Source organism: Cervus canadensis, chromosome 4 (assembly GCF_019320065.1).
Source record: "Cervus canadensis isolate Bull #8, Minnesota chromosome 4, ASM1932006v1, whole genome shotgun sequence".
Lineage (NCBI taxonomy): Eukaryota > Metazoa > Chordata > Mammalia > Artiodactyla > Cervidae > Cervus > Cervus canadensis.
Window position 1 is genome coordinate 59,613,992 of NC_057389.1, and position 22,882 is coordinate 59,636,873.

At 47.0% G+C, this 22,882-nt stretch overlaps 1 protein-coding gene across 3 annotated transcripts in view; it reads left to right on the top strand.

The window, feature by feature from the left end:
- The window catches only part of KLHL3 (kelch like family member 3), a 124,728-nt gene extending 104,349 nt beyond the window's left edge, over positions 1-20,379 (top strand). For all 3 annotated transcript variants that reach the window (XM_043465430.1, XM_043465432.1, XM_043465431.1), the window contains 5 exons: positions 1,430-1,531; positions 4,875-5,003; positions 8,453-8,593; positions 11,436-11,579; positions 15,737-20,379. In XM_043465430.1, the coding sequence (XP_043321365.1) occupies positions 1,430-1,531; positions 4,875-5,003; positions 8,453-8,593; positions 11,436-11,579; positions 15,737-15,765 (545 nt within the window). In that variant the 3' untranslated portion in view covers positions 15,766-20,379. The remainder of the gene's footprint in view (positions 1-1,429; positions 1,532-4,874; positions 5,004-8,452; positions 8,594-11,435; positions 11,580-15,736) is intronic.
- The last annotated feature ends 2,503 nt before the right edge of the window (positions 20,380-22,882 follow it).

Genomic DNA, 22,882 nt, shown 5'->3' on the forward strand with positions numbered 1-22,882 from the left:
TTTGACCAACCTTTGGTCTCTCTGTAGCCACTGTCCCAGGAACATACCCATCCTTCCTCCTCTCCCAGCTTGTGAGTCAGAGTCACACCTTCCTACACACACAACACAGTCCATGTGCTGTCATTTCTAGGTTCCAGGAAGTACCCCACTCTCAGAAGAGGCCCTTTTTTCCTTTCTAGTGTCTGGGAACTCATTTACTCCACAGATAAAACATAGAGCAAGCTCAACTGGAGGGTCTCTCAGGACTATGATCTGAACCCTCTGCTGAACAGATGGGAGAGCTGAGGTTCAGTTGTGGGAAGAGACTTGGCTTGAGTCACACAGCCTTTGTCCATTGCCCTTTGTGCTGCCCCACTAAAGCTGTGCAAGGCTGTGACACTGCAGAAGCGTCTCCTTGCTCCTGGTGTTCATCTCACTCCAAAGTCAGAATCAGAAACTATTAATACTGGTGGACATGGACTTGGAGAAATTATCTTATCTCTTCTTACATCTCCAGGTGGATGTCTCTGTAAACACTTAACTCTTTTGGTCCCCAGTGACGTGAAAAACAATATGCTTTATCCCTCTGAAATTTCATTTCTGTCTTCACTAGTTGGTAACGTTTTTCAACCTTCTTTTTGCCTCCTTCATGTAATTCCAAGTTATATAGCCCCTCCAGAGGCTGCTTCTAGTGAGGGGGGACTGGGAATAAAGAGAACAAAGGATAGTGGGGCATTGTTTCTTTTAGGCATTGCTTTTGACTGCTAGTAGAAAACCTGACTAAGTCATAGCTTAAACAAATGAGAGCTTTTGTTTTACTTGTGAAACAAATTCAGAGGTTGGCAGTTGCTGACTTGGTTTAGTTGTTCAAGGATCTTGCAGAGTCTCTTAGACTTGTCCTCATGGTCACAAGGTGGCTATTATAGCTCTTGCCAATACATTTGTATTCCAGGTAGCAAGAAGTAGTGGGGTCGGGGGAAGGGGACAGGGCTGAGAAGAGGGGCTCTTATCAGAAAAGCAAAGGCTATTTCAGAAATCCTGCTTAGATTGCATTGACTTGGTCACCCCCAGCTCTAAGGAAGTCTGGGAAGACAAGTTTTCATCTTTCTAGCCTCTAAAATTGAGGAAGACAGGGGAAAGAGGGTTGAAATAGGTGTTCAGTGAGGCAATCTCAGGTATTTAGTCCATTTGTGGTTTTATGATTTACTTTATACCCTCAGCCCTCTCACAGCCCACTCTCTAGGTCAGGTCTTAGTGGTCCCCTCAGGCAGACACACTGCAAGTGTATTTATGGAGGTGCCACGGGATGCATGGTGAGGCAGAGGTAGTGCTGAGTCATGCTTCCCCGGGTTTTCGGCCCCCAGGTCTGCACTCTTCCCCCATCCTCACTCTCAGCCCAGCAGGGTGAGGCCTGGCGCCATAGAAACCTCACAAGTCGCTTGTCTCCCAGGCCTGGCGTCGGTAGAAGCTTACAGCTACAAGACCAACGAGTGGTTCTTCGTGGCCCCGATGAACACGCGCCGTAGCAGTGTGGGCGTGGGCGTCGTGGAGGGTAAGGAGCGACAACGGACGGCTTCTGTTCCTGCCCTGGCCCCCAGGCCTTCTCTCGGTGTCCTGGCTCTGTTCCTTTCCTTCCTGCGGAGTTGGGTGCTAGTATCCTGATTGGCGGATGAGAGGAGTTGAGACTCAGAGAGGTGTAGCTACTGGCCCAAGGCTAGAAAGTAGGTGAGCTAGACTGGGGGTACTAGGAGGAGCCTAGAGGGAAAATGCTGGGCTCTTGTTTTGGCCGCTTGTCTATATTACAAGTTGGGGGGTCCAGGGTCAAAGTATAACCCGGGAGTATAGTGTGTGTGGGGGTGGTGAGAGTCAGTTGTTCAATCGATTTTGTCCTCATATTTTATGTTGAGCATTGTCAGCAGAGCCTTGAGTGAGGTAGGTTCCTTTCCCCAGTTCTGATTAGTCACTGAAGGGTAGGTTGGTGCTGGGTCCTGCTTGGTCAGGAAGGATATGTGTGGTGAGGTAGGAGGAGTGGTGAGGTCTGGGGCCTGGTTAGACAGTGCACTGGAGCTCTAAGTGCCTTCATATCCAGTTTCTCATTTTGTTCCTGAAATTCTTTTGAAGAAGAAGGGCAGGACTTAGATTTTTTCCATTCTCCAGAAGGGGAAACCTAGTCAGAGGAGTAATCAGTGTGCCTGTCCCACCCTGGTAAACAGCACAGCCACTCCTTGAACCCAGATCTCTAAATTCTAACTCAGACCATTAGCAAATGTTATTAATAATTGAGAGGAGTTTTAGAAATATGTATGATTTCAACATATTAAAGCATAGAGTATTATTTGGACTAAACTGTTACACTTCACAGGACAACACTGATTCATTAGCCTGTCCTGAAGTGGGAATTTAGCTGAAAATCTAGGCATTCACACAGGTACACAGGCATTTCCTCTCTCTCACGTGTACACACAGTTCATACACGTGCTTCGGGGAGAGTGTCGGGCAGGGAGTTAGACATTAATAGAAATGTAATTTTCTCTTGCTGCATTTCTTGGTCTGTACCAGTGCAGTTTAAATTTTAATTTAAAAGTATATTGTTCTAACACACCGAACAAGTCACCTTAGTAAGTGCAAGGATTTTGTCCTCCTACCAAGATAAATTGTTTCTTGCAATCTCATCCTTCTGGTGAAACAGAAATTGATTTGTCTGCCAAGCGTAAGTGCTTTGTCTAGCCACCTTCCCATTTCCCCCCCTTGCTCCTTAGTCAGGAATATCAAACAATAGAGTAGGGGTTAAAAATAGCATATCCCTGAAAGGAGAAACCTTGAGTGGGTATTTTTTCAGCTGACACAGGGTTGAGATGGTTGATGGGAGTTAGAGGAGATGCCTTCATGGTGCTCATCAGAAATACTCCTCTTGACCCCCCTTGACAGAGGCTTCTGTAAGCATGTTCTGCATGGCAGAGTGCTGTGTGGTATCACACCCTGTTGACATGGAGGACAGACTGGGGGTTTATTTATCTTATTTGAAGCTCTTTCGGCTGCAGATCACCCTGGGGCCGCAGAGTCCAACGGGCAGCTTCGGTGGGCATGTTCAGGCAGGATCTTCAGTGGATGCTACATTCCCCGAGGCCCTGCAGATACAGCCCCCCACACTGTCTGCACAGAACCCACCTCCCTGTCCTCATCTCCTTACCACGGCGTCACAGCCTGATCGACAACTGGGGACAGAAGCAGGAAAACCAGGATCAATAGCTACCAGCTGCCCTGAAAAATCTCTATGCAGGAAAAGGGACAGTGAGGCTGAAAGATGAGGCACAAGCTCCCAACGGAGCAGAGATGGTGTGTTTTAGAGACTGGGGTTGCCCTCAGGAGCGTCTCATCTCCTCCACACCCCTAGCCTGTCTCCTCCCTGCTGATGGATAGCTGTCCAGGCAGGTGCTTACCTCTGAGCCAGCACACACCCTGAGAGTAGCCTGGGTCCTGGGGGAGCCTATCTGAGTCAGGGTTCTGCTGTCTGGCTAGAGAGCAAAAGGGCCACTTGAGAGGGCTCTGAGGCAGAAAACAAAACCAGGCTCAGTGATAGAAGAAGAAATAATTTTACATTTGGTGTGGTAAAGTCTTGATGGTAGAACATGGTTCTCAGCCTGAGAATCTCTTTCTGACTTAAAATAATTGTAGATTTTTCACATACTGGTTGTATTCTTGGTGTCTCTCCATTAAGAAAGTGTATATTGACCAAAAAGAATCTTTTGATTAGGTAACCTTTTAAGTAGATTTGCATCTGGTGGTATTTATTTAGCCTGTAGCTAGTATACATCCTTACTATACACTTATTATAGTGTAGATCCTTATTATAACTCCAAGGTCCCCCATAGAACTGAGATCTCAGATGAAGTAGGACCCCCACACCCAACACACACACATACACACACACACACACAGAATCCCACTGCATTCTAAGACTACGTGTTAAATTCAAATGTTTGAATCTCTCTGAGAGAGCTCAAATACCAGTTTCCTGCCCCCTTGCCCAACCTCACCACCATCCTTAGGCCAAAATGATGCTCTTTGATAATAGCTTATGGTACTTTATTTTAAAAATAGGTGATGGTCAGCGGAAAGTAACACAACATTGTAAAGCAATTATCCTTCAATTTTTATTTTTAAAGTTTAACTTGAATGTAATCCAGTAGATCAATATTTTTCTTCAGGATTATACTTTTTGTTTTTGGTTAAATAAAACTTTGCCTATTCCAAGATAAAGAAAAAAAAATAGATGATGGTACTTCGGGGTTCTTGTGCATGGCTCAGAAATTGTAAGGGGATCTACAGATCAATTCCAGCCACTCCAGCCCAGAGTGCACACAGAGCACTCCATTCACACGCTTTGCCTGCCTGGTTGTGGATAGAGTACAAAGCATGGTGAAGACAACGTTTGGGTTCCTGTTGGAGAATATCTTTCCATATTTGTTCTGTCTGCTGTTGTGAGCCTTTAGCCAGAAAGTCTGCCAGCCTGGCTGCAGCGGGGGCCCTTAAACTTTCCATCTCCCCGGCGCCTTGTTCTGGAGAAGATCTGATGTAGTTCACCAGTGAGAATACGTTGAGCCCTGATGATGCCAGGCCATAGCTTCACACTGGGTGTTTGGGGTGCTTTTTTAGATAAAGCTTCAGTACTGCTTTGAGGAGGAGCCCAGGGCTTAAGAGGAAGTAGGAGGCAGAGTCATGAAGGATGCTTGCTCTGGCTGGGGAGTAAGTCGGTTGGTCTTCCTGGGGAAGGAGCCCTGAACCCTGATAAAGGTGAGGGTGTGCCAGCGGGTTACAGGCGGAGTTTCAGCTACTCTCCGGTTCCATGCCAGGGTCCGAAGCATCCCCACCCCTGGCCACTTTGTCTGTTGCAGGGAAGCTGTATGCCGTCGGGGGCTATGATGGGGCCTCTCGCCAGTGCCTGAGCACTGTGGAGCAGTACAACCCAGCGACCAATGAGTGGACATACGTGGCGGACATGAGCACTCGCCGCAGCGGCGCAGGTATGGGGTGGGGGTGGGGAGTCGGGGTTCAGCGGGCAGGCCGTGTTTGTTCTCACCTGTGGGTCTGGAGGCCAAGAGCTTAACGTTCTCCTTATTTTCCCTCCCTCCTGTCTGCTTTCAGTATATATAATCCCACTTGCACCTTTGCAGCAAGTTAACCTTTCTCAGGGGGATCCCTTTGTAGAGAACCAGTGGGATCATATTCCCTTCATCGTCATCTCTTCCATTTGTTTGGAGATGTCCACATTTCTTGAAAGTGAAACTTGCTATGTGCCAGGTGCTGTCCTAATAAGCACTATCTATGCCTCATTCATATTAAATCCTCATCACAGCCCTGCAGGAGTTCACAATGTAGCTCACACAACGTAACTCCACTCAGCAGATTTAGAAAGTGAGTCAGCCAGGGGTTAATTAGCCCGAGGTCCTGTCATTGTCATTTTCATTAGTCACTGGCAGAGTCAGGATTCCTACTCAGGTCTGTCTCCCTTCAAAGTTATCTTTTTCTGACCTCAGATTATCTGAGTCTCATTCTTATGAAGTCTCAGTCTTCCCTGGAAAAGCTAAAGCTTGCTTGTCTTTGTCTTAGGGGGTCAAAAGTCAGGTTCGTATTTGGAGATAAACTGGTGTCTCTTCCCCAACTTTTCCCCCTTCCTGACGTGGGAGGAGAATAAATCCCCATGTGTGGCCCACTTTGGCCTCCTGGGGGGAGACCAGGAGCTTTGGGATTTTCCGGGAAGTGAAGCAGCAGCCCCTTCTTCCCGGCTTGGTCTGCCCCGTCACCTGGGGGCCCAGGGGCAAGGGTCTTGGAGGGCAGACGGAGGCGCTGGGGGCTGGGCACCGGCTCTCTGCGGCATGGTGACTGATGACCACCCCGGCTGGCGGGTAGGCCATGTGACTTCTGGGAAGGGAAGCCACAACTGAGAGCTTTTCCCCACAATGTTATTACTTTATCTTTTTTGTATTTTTGAAGTTTGAGTTATGATCTCATTTTATACCACCAGACACATGACCACTTCCTCAGCATTCCTTGAAAATTAGGCTGTTTTATTTTTTTTTAGGCTGTTTTAATATTTTTCAAGAATCACTGTATACTCACTCACTAGTTAGAAAAAAAAAAAAAGCTGTATGATTCCATTTAAGAAGCATTTGTGTTTGGAAGGCTATTTTTAGGGAGCTTGTCTCTGCCCATCCTGACAGGTTGGCTCTTCCTAAACACGCAGCACATGAGTGGAGGGCAGGAGGTCTGGACCTTGGTTCTGGGTCCACTCGAGCGTGCTATGTGGTCTTGGCCTCCGCTTCCTCAGATGTGAGATGAGTGAGTTGCAGTAGGTGTTCCCGAGGGTTCAGTTCAATTCACAAGTCTCCTGATTCTCCTTCCTTCACAGGGCTCTTTTAGCAATTTCGGTTGATAGTATTGCTGGAGTCTTCTTTGTACTTACTGGAAATCCTATGTGTGACTGAGGTGTGAGAGTAAGAGGTCACAGCCCAGGAGCAGGGCAGCTTCTAAGGAGCAGAGCAGCACACTGAGGTGTGTGGCTGTTCCTGGGAGCACCTGGAGCAGAAAGTGTGCAGGGTCAACCCTGAGCAAAGCCGAGCACAAAGCCACCTCAGAAAATTCAGCCTCCTCCTGTGGATAGAGCTGCCTTTGGAGGCCTTACTGCTCTGTGTCAGGCTGCCCAAGGGTCACTGCTGAGTGGGTGTCCCTCAGGCTGCTTGTGCCTCTCACCTGGGCCAGAGGCCCTGGATGGTGACGAGGGAGGCACAGTGACCTCAATTCAGGGGACGGTCTCTTTCCCCCAGGTGGATTCTTTCCTCAGTGCCCTGGGCTCAGGTTCCTGGGGCAGCATTTCTTTAGTGCCTCACCTCCCTAAGATTCAGGGAAGCCTCCCCTCTGGAGTTGGGCACCTGTGTACTTGCCCTAGTAGGTGTTCTTTGGTGACTAAAGACCCAGAGACCCTGGCATGGGGGCCCCGGTGGCTCACACTGTGTTCACCTCTGTGTGAACTTTAGGGAGGAGGCCGCAGAAGGGCGCAATGTCCCTGATTGCCTCCTCAGCAGGGGTGTGCAGTGCCAGCAGATGGATGTGCGGAAAAGAGGCCATCTCTAGGTTCCAGCGTGTGCTCCTTCCTCTGCACATGGAGGAGGGGAAGGTGAGGCAGCTTGGGAACACACTGAATTGTGTTTATTAACATGAGTCCATCAGATAGCCACTGTTGATGCAACACCACCATCTGCTGTTAGTTTAGGGCAACTGCGAGGAACCATTTGCACACCCGCATAATTACTGGTGGAATTTTATACGTCTTGTCATTCAAGCAGTATTTGTTGAGAACCTATTACGTGCTGTTAGGCACAGGGCAACCTACATGATAAGGCAAGCATGGTTCTCGTCCACGTGAAGTTTATATTCTGGAACTTGAGACCTTGGGTCTGAAACCTGGCTGCATGTCCCAATCACCTGAGGTACTTTTTCTGATTCCTGGCCAATGTCTCTGGGAGTGAGGCTGTGGAAATCTATATTTTCAAAAATTCCCCAGCTAACTGAGCTGCAGCCTGTCCATGGAGTGGAGTAGTCTGTGGTTCACTGGAACTACCCATTTAGTCCGGCTCCCTCACTATACATGCGAGAACCAAGGCCTCGAAAGGGCAGCACCACCTGGTGGGCAGGTTGAAGACACAGGTCCAGAACCCAGGTATTCTGGCCACCGCATCAGCTGCCCTTCCTAGGGCACTGTGCCACCCACCTGCTTTCTGGATTTTATTTCCTTGACTTGTATTGTTGTTGTTGTTCAGTCTTGTCCTACTCTTTGTGACCCCATGGACTGCAGCACGCCAGGCCTCTCTGTTCCTCATCATCTCCTGGAGTTTGCCCAAGTTCACGTCCATTGTATTGGTGATGCCATCCAACCATCTCATCCTCTTGTATTAAAGGGTGACATTCTCTTGACTTGTATTAGAGAATGTCAAAAGGTTATGCTGAAACCTATAAATGATGCAGTCCTGGCCCTCAGTTGAGGCTTATCACCACTGAGAGTGATTCAGGGCCCTTCTGCCCCTTAGGAGGAGAGCCCAGGGGCAGAAAGGACAGCTTCTGATTCCAGATAAACAGGGAGGTCTCAGCAGTCATGATCTCAGCACACCTGCTGTGTAGTTTCCATTTTAAGTCTCTTTAATACACACACACGTATTATATGTATTTTTACATGTCTTTAAATAGAAATGAGGTCATATTTGCCTTCTATTTGGAGGTTTTCTGGTTGGCAATTTTATGAGGCAGGCAGGGTGTCATTATATTTGTTTTACAGACGAGGACCCTGAGTTACAGAGAGACAAAATAGTGCTCCCCATGTCACCCTGCTGGTGATGGCTGTCCAGGACGGGTGCCAGGCCTCCTGGTTTCTGGTTGTGGCAGCCAACCTGAGGCTGCGACTCTGTGCTCTGCCTTTCAGGGGTTGGGGTCCTCAGTGGGCAGCTGTACGCCACAGGTGGGCACGATGGGCCCTTGGTGAGGAAGAGTGTTGAGGTTTACGATCCTGGAACAAACACCTGGAAGCAGGTGGCAGACATGAACATGTGCCGACGCAATGCAGGTAATATGATGGCTCCTCCCTCTTTTCCTTGTGGGGAGGTTGTGGGTGTTTTCTCCTTGCAAACACTGGCCCTAAAAGAGGCAGAATGGAGAGCTCCCATGGCCTGGGGCTGAGCTTGTATCCTGAGCAGGGAGTGTCCATTTGCTGGGCAGGGAGAGCATGGAACCCCCAAAGCTATCCAGAGGGCCCCCTCTCAGAGGCAGAAGGTTCCTTCCCTCCTGGTGAAGCATGGTGACTTTCACCGCACATGGATGGACTCAGGCCCGGAGGAGCTGTGTGCCCAGGCCCAATGGCTTTGTTGAGTAGCTAAGCCTAGGGCTGTGTGGATAGGGCCACACAATGACACTTGGTTCTATCTTTTCTTTGCTGATGTCTGGCTAAAAGAACCTCTCGCTTTCCCCCAGAAACTGATTTCCTTCCTTTCAGTGGTATCCATGAAAGGATTTGTGATCCATTATCCAAAAGGACCACTTTCCTTATTCTCTTGCTTGTATTTCCTGTCTCTCTTTCCCTTCCCTTCCCCTCCCCTTTTCCTTCCTGTAGGAATGATTTTCCTTAGAGTGTTTAGATTTGTTCCTGGAGGCTGATACCTCTATTAAACCATTTCCCTTTAGACCTTTTCCCTATGGGTTGTGTCTTATGTTGGTATGTCTTGCTTTCTGCCTTCTCACTCTATCCAAGTGTTGGCTCAGCCCAGCTTCCCTGGCTGGAAATACAAGTGGGTGACTTTCAGGCATACTTATTTCCTTTATGCTCAAATTACCTGCTCGATAAACCCATTTGCAGCTGACTTGTTGAAAGTGTAAATAGAGGGGAGTTTATTAATTTGCTCATTGTCTAAGCCTGCTGTGATATAACCTGACATTTGGCCTTGAGCCACATGAATGAGGAATTACAGAACCTTCAAGGCAGCTAATGCAAGAATTCGGTTTAGATGTAAATGCACATGTATGCCCACATTCGCAAATAGATATTTCTATTTTTTATAACAAAAATGGAATCTTTCTGTAATACTACTTTATTAAAACCTGCCTTTTTAGATCCACTTTCCAATCTTTTATGAATATCTTATTATAACACTAAGCCTATTTACATAATATTATTTTAAATGGCTGTAACATAATTTAAAGAGCCAGGCTGCTATTGGACATTTAGGTCATTTCCATCTTTTCTGTAAGTAATGCTTTGGTTGTTATAAATAGCCTTTATAGCTAATTAATGCACACATTTAAAATTATTTCTTAGAATAAAAGGTCAGAAGTGAAATCTTGGATTCAGAGGGAGTATATGTGTTTTTGACATCACCCAGGAAAGTGGTGCCTTTTATACTCACCAGTATTTGAGAGTATGTTCACCAACACTGGTAATTACTACTTTCTGAGCATCACCCACCCCTCAATCGGGCTTCCCTGGTAGATCAGGTGGTAAAGAATCCACGTACAATGTAGGAGACCCCAGTTCGATTCCTGGATCCAGAAGATGCCCTGTAGAAGGGATAGGCTACCCACCCCAGTATTCTTGCGCTTCCCTGGTGGCTCAGATGGTAAAGAATCCACCTGCAATGAGGGAGACCTGGGTTCAGTCCCTGGGCTGGGAAGGTCCAGGATTCTTGCCTGGAGAATCCCCATAGTCAGAGGAGCCTGGTGGGCTACAGTCCATGGGATCGCAAAGAGTCAGACATGACTGAGCAACTAAGCACACAGAAGCTGCTGCTGCTGCTAAGTCGCTTCAGTCGTGTCCGACTCTGTGCGACCCTGTAGACGGCAACCCACCAGGCTCCCCCGTCCCTGGGATTCTCCAGGCAAGAACACTGGAGTGGGCTGCCATTTCCTTCTCCAATGCATGAAAGTGAAAAGTGAAAGTGAAGCCCCTTGGTCGTGTCTGACTCTTAGTGACTCCATGGACTGCAGCCTACCAGGCTCCTCCGTCCTTGGGATTCTCCAGGCAAGAGTACTGCACAACCCCTGAATTAGGGCTTCCCAGGTGGCAAAAGTGGTAAAGAATCCAGCTGGCAGTGGAGGAGACATGGGTTCAATCCCTGGGTTGGGAAGATTCCCTGAAGGAGGGCATCGCAACCCACTCTAGTATTCTTGCCTGAAGAATCCCCATGGACAGAGGAGCCTGCTGGGCTAAAGTCCATGGGGTTGTAAAGAGTTGGACACAAGCATCTGAGCACATAATCCCTGAATCTTATTTTGAAAAAGGACACAGAATATTGGACTGTGGCCTTTTAAAGTCTTGATGAGCAGTACTTACATTTTCCTACTCTTGAGTCCCTGTTACATGAGACCTTGCCCCCAAACCTGCTGCCTCTGAGATCAGGGTGGGTAGAAAGCCTTGTGCCTGAAAACGGTATGTGGATTTAGACACCAGTTGTGTGAAGGGATCATAAGCACAAGCATTAGTGCCCCACAGTGTTGATGAAACAGGGCTTTTCAGGGAAAGCAGATTAGAAGTGGTGTGGGTGAGATCCCCTGAGTTGTCTTCTTTATCAGCTCAGACTGAGCGCGGGAGGCCTGTGCGCCCTGTGCAGTAGACTGGGGCCTGTACCTATGGTGCTCCGTGCCTATTTATAGGGTCAAGATCTGGGAACATCTGTGGGCCTGTATCCTTGTGAAAGCTGCCTGGTCAGAGAGATGACTTTGTTAGGAAGGGGGCTCCTCAGAGCCCAGTGACTGTTGGGTGTTCATTCATTGAGCAGACTTAAACCTAAGGAGCCAAGTATCTATTGTGCTACCACAAAGGGAAGGAAGAGTGCCCCCAGGGCAATCTAGACTTGTCTCTCGCCCCTTCTCTTGTGCTCCTGCTCTCATGCCTCCTCTGGCCTCTATTTGATTCCCAGGGGTCTGTGCAGTGAATGGGCTCCTGTATGTGGTTGGAGGGGATGATGGATCCTGTAACCTGGCTTCGGTGGAGTACTACAATCCTGTCACTGACAAGTGGACGCTGCTGCCAACCAACATGAGCACAGGGCGGAGCTATGCAGGTCAGTGTGTTCCACCCCACCCGCACCCCGACACTGGGGCCGGGGATGGGCTGGGGCAGGTGGGGCCCAGGTCAGTTTGCTTAACTTGGGATCGAGTGCCTCCTCCAGGGATGGCAGATGATTGTCACATGTCACCACTCCTTCATGCTGTGCCCGTGACAGATACCCATAATTAGCACTCATTTCCCCAGTGAAGTTGAAGGTAGCCTCTGAACTCTTCTTCCAGGGAATCTGTTCCAACTGATCTGAGTGTCATAAGAGGTTTTAGAATTTCATTGCCCTTCCTGACCAGCCTCCAAAACCAGGAAATACAAGATAATGTACATGTAAGTTCTAAAGGAAATGTGCTACACAGGCTTTAGGACATGACATGCGAGAAGTGGCAGAGTTAGGGAATACTTCCTGGAGGAGACGAAGCCTAATTAAACTTGAAGGCTGGGTCACAGCCACAGAGATAGCTGTTTTTTGCCAGGTACCCACTCCCTGCACCACAAAGCAGTGTGTTAGATATGGTAACTATTCCACAGCTTAGCTGTTTCCCCTCATGTCAGACATTAAGTAGTTCTCAGAGTCTTCTTTTGCTAAGATAAGTAATGCGCCAGTAAATAATGTTGTTTATAAATCTTTACCAACAAGATACTCTTTTCAACAACCCTCTGGTTGAATGAGACTGTATACTTCCATTTTATAGATGATGAAACTGAGGTTTGGAATGTTTAAATAATCTGTCCAGGATCATGTGACTAAAAAAAGTGTCAGAGTCAGAATTCAAACCCAGTCCTAAGCCCGTGCCTTTTGTGCTACCATAACTCAGGGTTGGGGGGTAAAGCAAGAGGCTGGAGAGAGGAGGGAGGGATGAAGCTGCTGTAGAGGCTTTTTTTTTTTTTGCCTGTGAAATCAGTTTCCTGACCAAGGATTGCACCCATGCCCCCTGCATAGGAATCATGGAGTCTTAACCACTGGACGGCCAGAGAAGTGCCTATGGAGACTTATTCCTGGTAGGGGGGTGTGTGTGACAGTTTTGGTGAGGTGCAGGGCACAGGATCAGAGTTGGTGAGGCTGAGGTCAAGGGTCTCTAGGGAGACAAGCAAATATATCTATGTAGCTCAGCTTCTGGTTCTCCAGAAACTGGAAGAGTTAGAGCTAACCTTTATTTATTGAGCACACACAATATGCCAGTCATTCTCCTAAGTATTTTATGACCATTATCATTCACTATGACTCCAGTGGTATTCTTATTCTGTTTTTCATTAGAAAGGTCATTATTCCATTTTGTTTGGATTTTAGTGCAAAGGAAGACTATGCCATGCAGGCTCAAAGGGCTTTGTATGGCGTTCCGTCTGCCCAAGGCTTCAATTAATGAACTTATTTTACCTTTTTTTTTTTTCCTCATTGAGGATTTTTATCAACTAAATAGAAAAGATTTCAGGGCATTCTGGTCCTAGAGTGGTTCTGTTCTCATTGTTATTAACTAAAACCAGCACTATCATTTTCTCTCCGAAGCTGAGTGAAAGGTGCAGGGCATTTTCCTATATGAGGCAGGGAGGCCAGTGAACGATGCCCCCTTGGCTCCATGTGAGCCTTAATGAGAGGGGAAAGTGCAGGTGTGAGTAGTTAGAGTTTTGGGTATGTGCTGAATATTTCATGTCCATTTCTTTACTGTCTGCTTACTCCAGAAGTAGGTGGGAAGGAGACGAGCAGATGTTCAGTTTATGTTCAAACCCATTGACTGAGTGAATCTATTATCTTAGAATCTAAGGAAATGGCCTGACATGCAAAGATTTATGGACAAAGTTATTTATTGGAGCATTATTTATTATAGCAAAAAACTGAGAACTACTTATTTTCAGATGTGAGGGGCATAGCTAAATAAGCCGTGGAATATTTATACAGCGGACTTGTTTTTAATATGAGAATATGTTTGTGACAGGCTGTTAGGTTAAAAAAAGGATGATGCGAAATGTATGTACCATGTGAGCTCGGTTGAGCAGTCCTGGGTCACAGGGGTTGGAGTAGCTCCTGCTTACAGAAATGGATATTGGAGTCACATCTGAATTCAAGTCCCAGCTTTGCCACTAGCCCTGGGCCTCTGGGCAAGCCAGTCAGTCTGATTGAACCCCTGTTTTCTCATTTGTGAAATGAAAATAAAATCATATCAAGCCTCTTGGGGCTGTTGTGAGAATGAAATGTGAGAATATGTGGAAAGCACCTGGCACAATGCCTGTCTGGCAGGTAGAAACCTCTCAGTGGCTGATTATGACTACTATTAGAAGTCAGGATATATTCCAAAAAAGAGAATGGTGATTCTCTTTGTATGTAGGGATTAATTTTTTTTTCTTGGTGTTCTTCTGTGTTATCTAAAATTTCCATAATGGGAATATTTTATTTTATAATCACAAAGCTTATGTAAAAAGCAATGCAGGAGCCTGCTTTTGAAAGAAATGCTACCTTGAGAAGGAGGAGCCTCAGGTGCAGGCAGGATGTTCTGAAGGGCAGACAGCACGTCTGTGTCTGAGGACTTGGATTCTGCCACCTCTGATCTTTTCTGTCTGAACCTTTATCCAGATATTAACATGAAATGCATGTCTCAACAGAATCTCAACATTTGGGTGTCCTGGGCTTTCTTTTAGCTATGTTCTCTCAATCTCATTTTCAACCAGATTTGATAGTCTAGTCATGGGAACATGTTAAAGTAAGGCTCCTAGTTACACCTTACCTGTAAATTAGAATTTGTTTCAGCTGCAGGTACCAGAAAACCTGTCAGGTACTTGCTTAAATAAGGAAATATCTTATTTGTATGTATGTATTTGTCCCAGGCAGAAAGGAGTCCCTGGCTAGCCTGGGGGTTCAGACTGTTATTGAAGAATCAGGTTCCTCCTGTCTTTTCTGTTCTGCCAGCTTTATGAATAGCTCCTGCTGCCCCTTGCACCTTACGTGCGCTTCTTCCGGGCAGGTCAAGGGAGAAAGCCAAAGCTGCAGCACTGGCGGGCTTGTATTTACAATTGCATGAGCCAGGATTGCAGCACCTCTAGCTGCAAGGAAGTCTGGGAACCTGAGCTCAAAACTTGCTCCTCTCAGTAGCAGAGGACAGCAAGTAGAAGAGGTTTTGGGTGAGTCTGCCTGCAAATGTCTGCTGCACAGCTGCAGCCCATTACATGTAAGATTTTAGGCTCCTAAGTTAGCTGTTGAGTATGGTTCAACTTGGCTAAAACAGTAACACATACAGACACGTTTGGAATGTTTATCCAAGCGTAGAATTTAGCATTGGAGGGATCTTTCAGTTAGATGGGCTTCCCTTGATAGCTCAGTTGGTAAAGAATCTGCCTTCAATGCAGGAGACCCCAGTTCGATTCCTGGCTTGGGAAGATCCACTGGAGAAGATTTAGGCTACCCACTCCAGTATTCTTGGGCTTCCCTTGTGGCTCAGCTGGCAAAGAATCTGTCTGCAATGCGGGAGACCTGGGTTCGATCTCTGGCTTGAGAAAATCCCCTGGGGAAGGTAAAGGCTACCCACTCCAGTATTCTGGCCTGGAGAATTCCATGGAAGGTATAGTCCATGGGGTTGCAAAGAGTCAGACACAACTGAGTGACTTTCATTTTCACATTCAGTTAGATGAGCTTAAATATGTGGGAATGGAGCCTAAAGAGGTACATGGACTTATCTGAAGCCACAATGCAGCTTGAGTGGTGGCTGAGCTAGGATGGGAATTTACTTGTTCTTGTTGCCATGAAGTCAGTCCATTGTTCTTTCCAGTTCATTTCCATGTCTGCTAAAAGGGGACATGAATCACTCATCACTTCTCTTAAAGTGATACAAACTTAGAGCTGTGAGGTTTCCAGTGAGGGTGCTGAGTGCTGGAAAGAGGAGTCATTACAGTATGAGATGAGTTGGTGTGATGATGCGAGGTGAGATCTCTCATCTGTGTCGTTGAGGGACTGTGCTTTATGTTTCAGCATCTTGTGGGTACTTAGCTGTTACAGCAGGAAGCAGCCAGCTGCTGACAACCTGAGTCCACAAGCCCTTCAGTGTTTGGGTATAAGCCATCCCTATTTCCCTTGACTGTGGCTTGGGATGTTGTTCATGATCTCCTTGAGACTCTGAATAAGTTTGCAGAAACTATTAATAATATGGTAACTTTCTCCCCCTTTCATCTTAGGTGTTGCTGTGATTCACAAGCCCTTGTGACCCCAACTCCCACTGCCAGGAGGTGGAGGAAGGGAGGGGTGCTGCCTGTGACTCAGCGCAGCAGGACCACGCTGGTTGGATGCCACTCGCTGCCGGAGTCTGCAGTGGGGCGGGAACTGCCCTCCTCTAACTTGGCAGTGTTGTCTGGGTGGGAAGACAGTGATTGACCCCTGGCTCCCATGAGGTGTTTTGTCCCCTGCCCTGAGGAGTGGGTTCCTGATAGTTCTGGCTGCACCTTTGAGCACTATGTGTGTGTGTGTGTGTGTGTCTGTTTCTATAGGGGTATTAGAGAAGCTGGAACTTTTGTGTGTACGTGTGTGTATGTGTGTGTGTGTGTGCAGGGGTGTGTGTGTGTACATGCGTGCACAGAACCTTTTGCTTCACTAAGTTGGGGGATGATGACAGTCTACTCCATTTCTGTACTACTGATCCTTCTGCTGTGCTAAAAAACAAGTCACAGAAGCCTCTCTTCTGGATTGGCCCATGGGGACCTTGAGACTACTAAAGCTGCTCTCTACTGGAAGTGCAGTTGGACATGCCAAGAATGTCCAGAAATGACCAGGCCCATGTACTGGCCTAGACCACTGGCACTGTCTGCAGAGGAGCGGGGCTCTCCTGAAGCTGCCCTGCGTCCTCTGGGTGCTAGAACTAGGACCGTGGGTTCTCCAGCCCCTCGGCTGGGTGCTCTTCCTTCACCTCTTCTCCCGGAAGTTCTCGTCAGAACTGCCTGGTCTCCGGGCCCCTGGTCTTTGATGTAATGGATTCCAAGTTTGGAAGATTTTGTGTCTCTTCAGCTGATAAAACTAGCTCTTCAGTGAAGCACTGAATAACACACTGGAGAAAAAAATATGTGGGAAACAAAAGCAACAAAACCAAGTGGTAGGGCTTTAGTCCTTGCCCATAGTGGTCTCAGAGAAGACCCTACTTCTGGTTTTTCCCGGGATAGGACAGCCTCTGTTTATACTTATTATCCAGATTTAATTATTCAGAGCATCCCATTTTACTCTCATAAGTGTTCTGGTTTGGTGGTGAGGTAAAAGGTCACCCTACCTCCAAACCCAAAGATAGGTTTTTCCTTGCACTGGATGGAGTCATGTATGATTCACATGGACATGGATGACCTTAAAGGGGTATACTGGCTGGCCCTGGCCCTCAGTTCCAGTCTGTGAGGAAGGTTCTAGTCTGTCTGACACCCTTGTCCTCCTTTCCTGTACTCTCCCCCATTCCAGGCCTATACCATCTCTCCAACCCTCAGAAATCCCACTCCTTGCTTCCGTGAGGGAGGACATGGTGGTAGGCCCTGGATGTGCGATGTCTCTCAGGAATACTTGCATTTTGAGACGAGCTTGATGAAAGCTTTGCTAATTCACAGGTGAAAATGATTAATGACAGAACTTCAGACATCTGGAGAGGGATATTTGAGGTTGCACAGACTCACTTGCATTAAAAAAAAAAGAAAAAAAGAACCTTAAGGCTGTACTGTTCCTGAACTAGCAAGTTGCTTATATTGGAATTTCCAGCATAAGGAGGGGAGATCTTATGTCTGGAGCAGCCTCACAACTTGGGGGCTGGGATTTACCCTTCTTGCTGTCAGAGTCCACCCTTAGGGAGCCAAGGAGCTTTATGAACAATGACGTTGGACTTCTGATACAACTGGGCCCCTTCTAAGCAGATGTTGCAGGAGGCTGGCATTCTCCCCACTTCACCCCAAGTTAGAAACCCAGGACTCTCCCCAGCGAGTTGGCCACTCTGTGTATTTACTGTATATTTATTGTGCACGAACCACTCAACTCTCTTGAGGGGGAAGCATCTCCTTATGATGTTGAGCAGATATTATATCAGCGAGATGTTTGGAGAACACCAAGGCACCCAGGGTCTTTAGCAGCCTTGGGAAGAGGCTGAAATATCCAGCTTTTATGGACCTAGAAGAACAGTTCCAAAGATCCAAAGAGATCAAGACGTGCTGTTAGCTGGACGTTCCACCCTTACCTGGCACAGAGGTGGCTGTGGTTTCAGAGCTCTGCCTGACTCTGGATCAGAAGCTGAAGGAATGTGCATTCTGTTCCAAATGTTGTTCTCCTCCCTCTCTGAGGAAGGTTTGGGACTTTGTTTCAGGCTGTGTGTGTGTGTGTGTGTGTGTGTTGGTGATAAGGTTGGGGGTTGGGGTCTGATATGTGCTGTCACACAGCTCCTGATTTCAGATAAAACGTGAAGTACCCCCAACACTTAGAAGCTGAACTTTCATGCTTATCATGCTTGTGTAGGGGAGGCTACTGTTCATGGTTATCTTCCCACAGAGGGTCCCCTCCATGAGAGCTAGCCAGCGTGTTTTCTGCTTTTGGATTTTTGCTGTTGGCCCCTTCTTACGTCTCCCTGCCCAGGAAGCACTGCCCCTGTTGGCAGTGTTCTGAGGCTGTGTTCATCTCACCTCCATGCGTCCTTTCTCACGGGGACTAGAACACTGGTACGTCATCACCAAAAAGCCAATGTGCTGTATCTGCCCACAGATGCCATCCAAAACTAGCTCTCCCTTTACCACCATATGATTTTCTCCCTACAGTGGGCACAATAGACTTATTTTCAAGTCTGTGCTGGTCATGTGGTAGGTGAGCCCCCCATACCCCTATTCTGATGGGCGCAACTGCTTATGAATGCCGCTTTGCCAGTGGCGTATCTGAAGTCTGATCACAGTAATGAAATGGAATTGCAGCCTGAGGTTAGAAGCAGTTTAGACTCTGCTTGGATACTGATTTGGACAACAGAGAAGTCAGACTCTGAATTCCAAAGTTATTTCTCTTAAGTACCCAATGGCATCTCTCCATCTAAAAAGTTGCAGTATTATGCAAATGAAAGTGACCTCATTTTCTGCTATGCAATAAGAATACTTAATTCTTTTTTGTGACAAACCAGTTGCAATATCCCCTAAGATGCTTTCTGAGCTGTCTTACTTTGATATCTGTTGTGTAATGTTTGTATCTTCCTGAGCCAGATGCTTTCAAAGATTGCCTTTTTATAAAACTGAAGCTATAGCTTTCAGGCTAAAGTTTTAATGTAGATATTTTTATAAAATAATTTTTCACAATATTTGAATTGCTTTTTATTATCCATGATAATGAAATGTTATGTTCTATTGTGTCATTGTCTCTAACATCATTCATGCCTGTAGGTATTTTCCCTTTGTTTCTCACCTTACCCAGTCTGATTTTTCAGTAGCTCCAGGCTGACTTGGAGGCTTCTTTCTTAACACCACATTGCAAGGGAGATTGCCAAAAAAACACACAAATCACTGGTGTTTCTTCAGTTGTTTAGAGTTTAACATTAAGCCTGAAGCAGCACTTACCCACCTAAGATGCCTGTCTGCTTTTCCTGGAGACAGGCTTTTGGCAGGGGTGAGGCAGGGTGAGTCTGGTTGGCCCTTCTCCTGGCATCTCTCACGGTCTGGCCTGGAGTTTGGCATGGAGAAGCCCAGGGAAAGACCTGCCCTTCAGCATATACTCCAAGGAGGTTCTAGGTCCAGCTGACTAGTCTTCATTCTTTCCTATCTCCTTGTTCTTCAGAGCTTCAGGACTAAGCCCTTTGCTGCTGGATGATGTATGTCTCTTGAGAAAACATCTTGTCAAGGAACTTGAAAAGAGTGGTCATGGTCCCTGCTAAGAATGTGATCAGCATGTGCTTTGCAGATGTCCATACTACACTTACAACTTACTCGTCTCTTGAGCTGTGTCTACACTCCAGGCTCTATTTTGTGTATTTATCTGCCAATTAGTCTCATTTAAAGAATCTTTATTATTTTTGGGACAGGTGCCATTTGACTTGCCTCTGCGCTCCCCATTCGTACCTTGATGGATCAAGTTGGGAAGCTAAGCAAACTCGTAATCCAATTAGTTGGAGTTTTTCTGTTTGTCTAGAGAAGCGAGGAGGTTAGAATGTATTTTTTTAAAAGGTTTTGCACTATTTAGAGTCCTAAGCCCCTCATGTTCAGCCGTGCTGTGTGTCTATTGACCAAGCAGGAGAGCTCGCAGCTCTTCCGACATTTGGGAGTGTCAGAGGCCTCTTCTGTAGTGGATAATCACAACCTCAGAGCCCCTGTGCAGCTCTTATCATGGGGCTCGTGACTTACAGATTCAGCATTGGCCAAGGAAGTAATGCATGGGACCGGAGCATTTGGAGCAACAAAGTGCCCCAGTGCTACGTTCTCACCTTTGGTTATGAGATTTCAAATTATTTTACCCCCCTTTCAGTGGCAATAAGAACATTTGTTGGACTTCTTGTTTAATTCGTACATAACGTGTAAAATACTTTCTTTGAAAGCAAATTCAAGGCACTGAATCTGTATGTCTGTGTGGGTGCTGTGTCCGTGTGGCTGTCCATTGGCAGGCAGACTTGATCCCTGACACCCTGTACACCACACTGCGTGAGTCAGGTCCTTGATTGGGTGTTCTCTGCTTGGATGGTAGGAACCACAGAGCTTGTGAGACACTTGTCACCTGCTCCATCGGTTACAGCGCTGGCTGAGGAGAACAGTTCCTCACATGTATTCTTTTAACAGGACTCGTGTTCTAGTTTCCTGTAATTTATGTTCCTTTAATTTTAATAAAAGTTGAACTGTGAGAATCTTTCTCAGTATTTCATTTTTGTCACCCATCCTCTCTACCCTGTCTCAGACATGAAAAGGACAGAACCACTCCTGCGTGCTTTCAGTTAAAAAATATTTTTTCTTCAAGATGTACTGGACAGAGTCTGGGTTCCTTTGGTGTCTATTGTCTGGCACAGTGCCAGATCCATGAAGCTCTTCAGTGAGACCCACAGAGGCCAGTCCCCTCAGTGGGTATTCACGGTCATGTGGACAATTGCCCGGTGATCACTGTGAGGTGAGTGAAATGGTGTCAGGCACCCAGAGAAGGAAGCAGAGATTTGGCTATAAATAAACATTGATTTTTTTTTTAAGTTTGTTACAAGAACTAGAGATTGTATAGATATTTTGTTAGGTTTGAATCATTAAAAATGCAAATATATTTTATCAAATATACACAGCTGTTTATTAAATATATTGACTTATATAATATCAACACACATGAAATAATAGTCACAGCTAACACTTACTGAGTATTTGCTATGTGCCAGCACTTTTCTAAGTACTTGGCTTTTATCCATACATTTAATCCTTATCATGGTCTTCTGAGTTACTATTATTATCTTCGTTTTACAGATAAAGGTGTGAGATGCAGAGGGGCTAGACAATTGCCTGAGGTAGCAGTGCTGCAGGATATTGGTCACTTTCCTGAGCCTGTCTCCTTAGTCTTCTCGCTCCAGCTGTGGGGAGGGGAGGAGGGTGTGCTGAGAAGAACCAAGGAGAGGGAGGCCCCAGGGGTCCCTGGGGAAGTACAAACTTGGCTCAAGAAAAATACTGCAACCCGAGTTTTCAGTCATTTGGACCAACAATGTCCCAGTGTTACATTAATGGCAAATGATCACATTTGTTACTGTAGTGACAATGGCACTAACCACTAGTGATTGTGTCCATCCTTGGACAGAAGCTTAGAGAGGTGAATCTAGTTGTCTGAGGGTGTGTGTGTGTTATAAGTGAGCAGGGCCGCAGACCCAGATGGAAGCTATTTTGGTCCACAACTGAGTTTGAGAATCAGGCTGAGAGGAGGGCTTAGGACTTGCTTGTTTCCATCGTCATAATGGCGAGCATTTATTGCACATTTGCTTGGCAGAAGATCCTGGGCTTTAATGCCCACAGCACCTCATAGAGAGGAGTGATGTTCACGTCACAGGATCGCAGGGGGCTAGTTAAGTGGCCTGCGGTCAGACAGAACCTCGAGAAGTGATGCAGACCCTGTCCTCCTGCTAGGCTGCTTGCGGAGCTTGGCACCCTTGATCCCAGTGGGCTGTGCCTTATGTGAGCCTCCCTCAGCAAGAAAGTTGCCGACATCCGGTCCTCCAGGGCCATCAGGGAGGCAGAGACCTGTGCCCGCCTGCCGTGGAATCACCCTTTGGGGCCTTGTCACCCCTGCTGAGAGGATCCTGGGGAGGGACAGATGAGCAAATGAGTGCTAGTTGGAGCACACACACCTTTCCCTCCCGTTGACCCTTTGACCTGGTTTCTTCTTACCCAGAAGTTCCAGAGTGAAATTATATTTGGTAGCTTTTCTACTAACTTATTCTTCTACAATTTACAAATAGGGTCTTTTGACCCTACCTAGCTAGTTTATTTTAATACAAAATCTGTTGTTTCTGTCTGCCTTCTGAGATTTTCACTGAGTGGCCTGTGTCCCCCACTGACCACTCCTTTCTGCCCAGGCAACTTTCCCTATAAAGTTCCATATCAAAGCCTATGGAGTGGGGGGCACCTGGCTGGGACTCTGGACATCATCCAGTCCAGCCCCTGTGTTTGCAGAAGAGGAGCCTGGGGTTTGAGCTATAGACTTGAGCTCCTGTGGCAGAGCCAGGTACTCCAGGGTCCAGAGAGGCTACAGGGCTGTGCCTGCCTGCCTGTACCTGAGGAGGCTCTGGGGCTGAGAAAAGGCAGTGACTGCAGGCTTGAGGGCCACCACCTTCTCTGGCTTAGGAGAGAGGAGAGGTGGGTGGTCCTGTCATGGCAGGCCTGGTCTTTCTGAGATTCCTGCACTGTGGTCACGCTAGCTTCAAGGCTTGTTCCAGATGCTCCCTCAGCTGTCTATGTCCTTCACTAGCTGCAGGTGGGAGGAGCCCCTGCAAGAGGGGGTTCCCTGCAGGTGGCTGTGTGGCCTGCAGGGAACCCCTTCCCTCTCTCTGGGACTCAGTTCCTTATCTGTAAACAGAGGGCTCTTGTGTCCTTAGGAGCATTTACTCTACTTGCAGGGTCTTATTCTTGCTCCCACCTGACTGGGGAGGAGATGAAACTCAGAGAGGCCAACTACAGTGGGGAGCTAGGATCTGAACCCTTATCTTCCATGGAAGTAGTTTTGGATGACACTGCTGCACGTGTATTTAAGCTTTTAGGCCACTGGACCCTGCCAAATACATGCATGATCAAGACTGTTTGGTGAATCTTCTAACTGTGAGTTTTATAAGGACTGGAAAAGTTCGCTTTAGACCTCTTTCCTTCTCTGTTTTCCTTCCCTTCCCATTC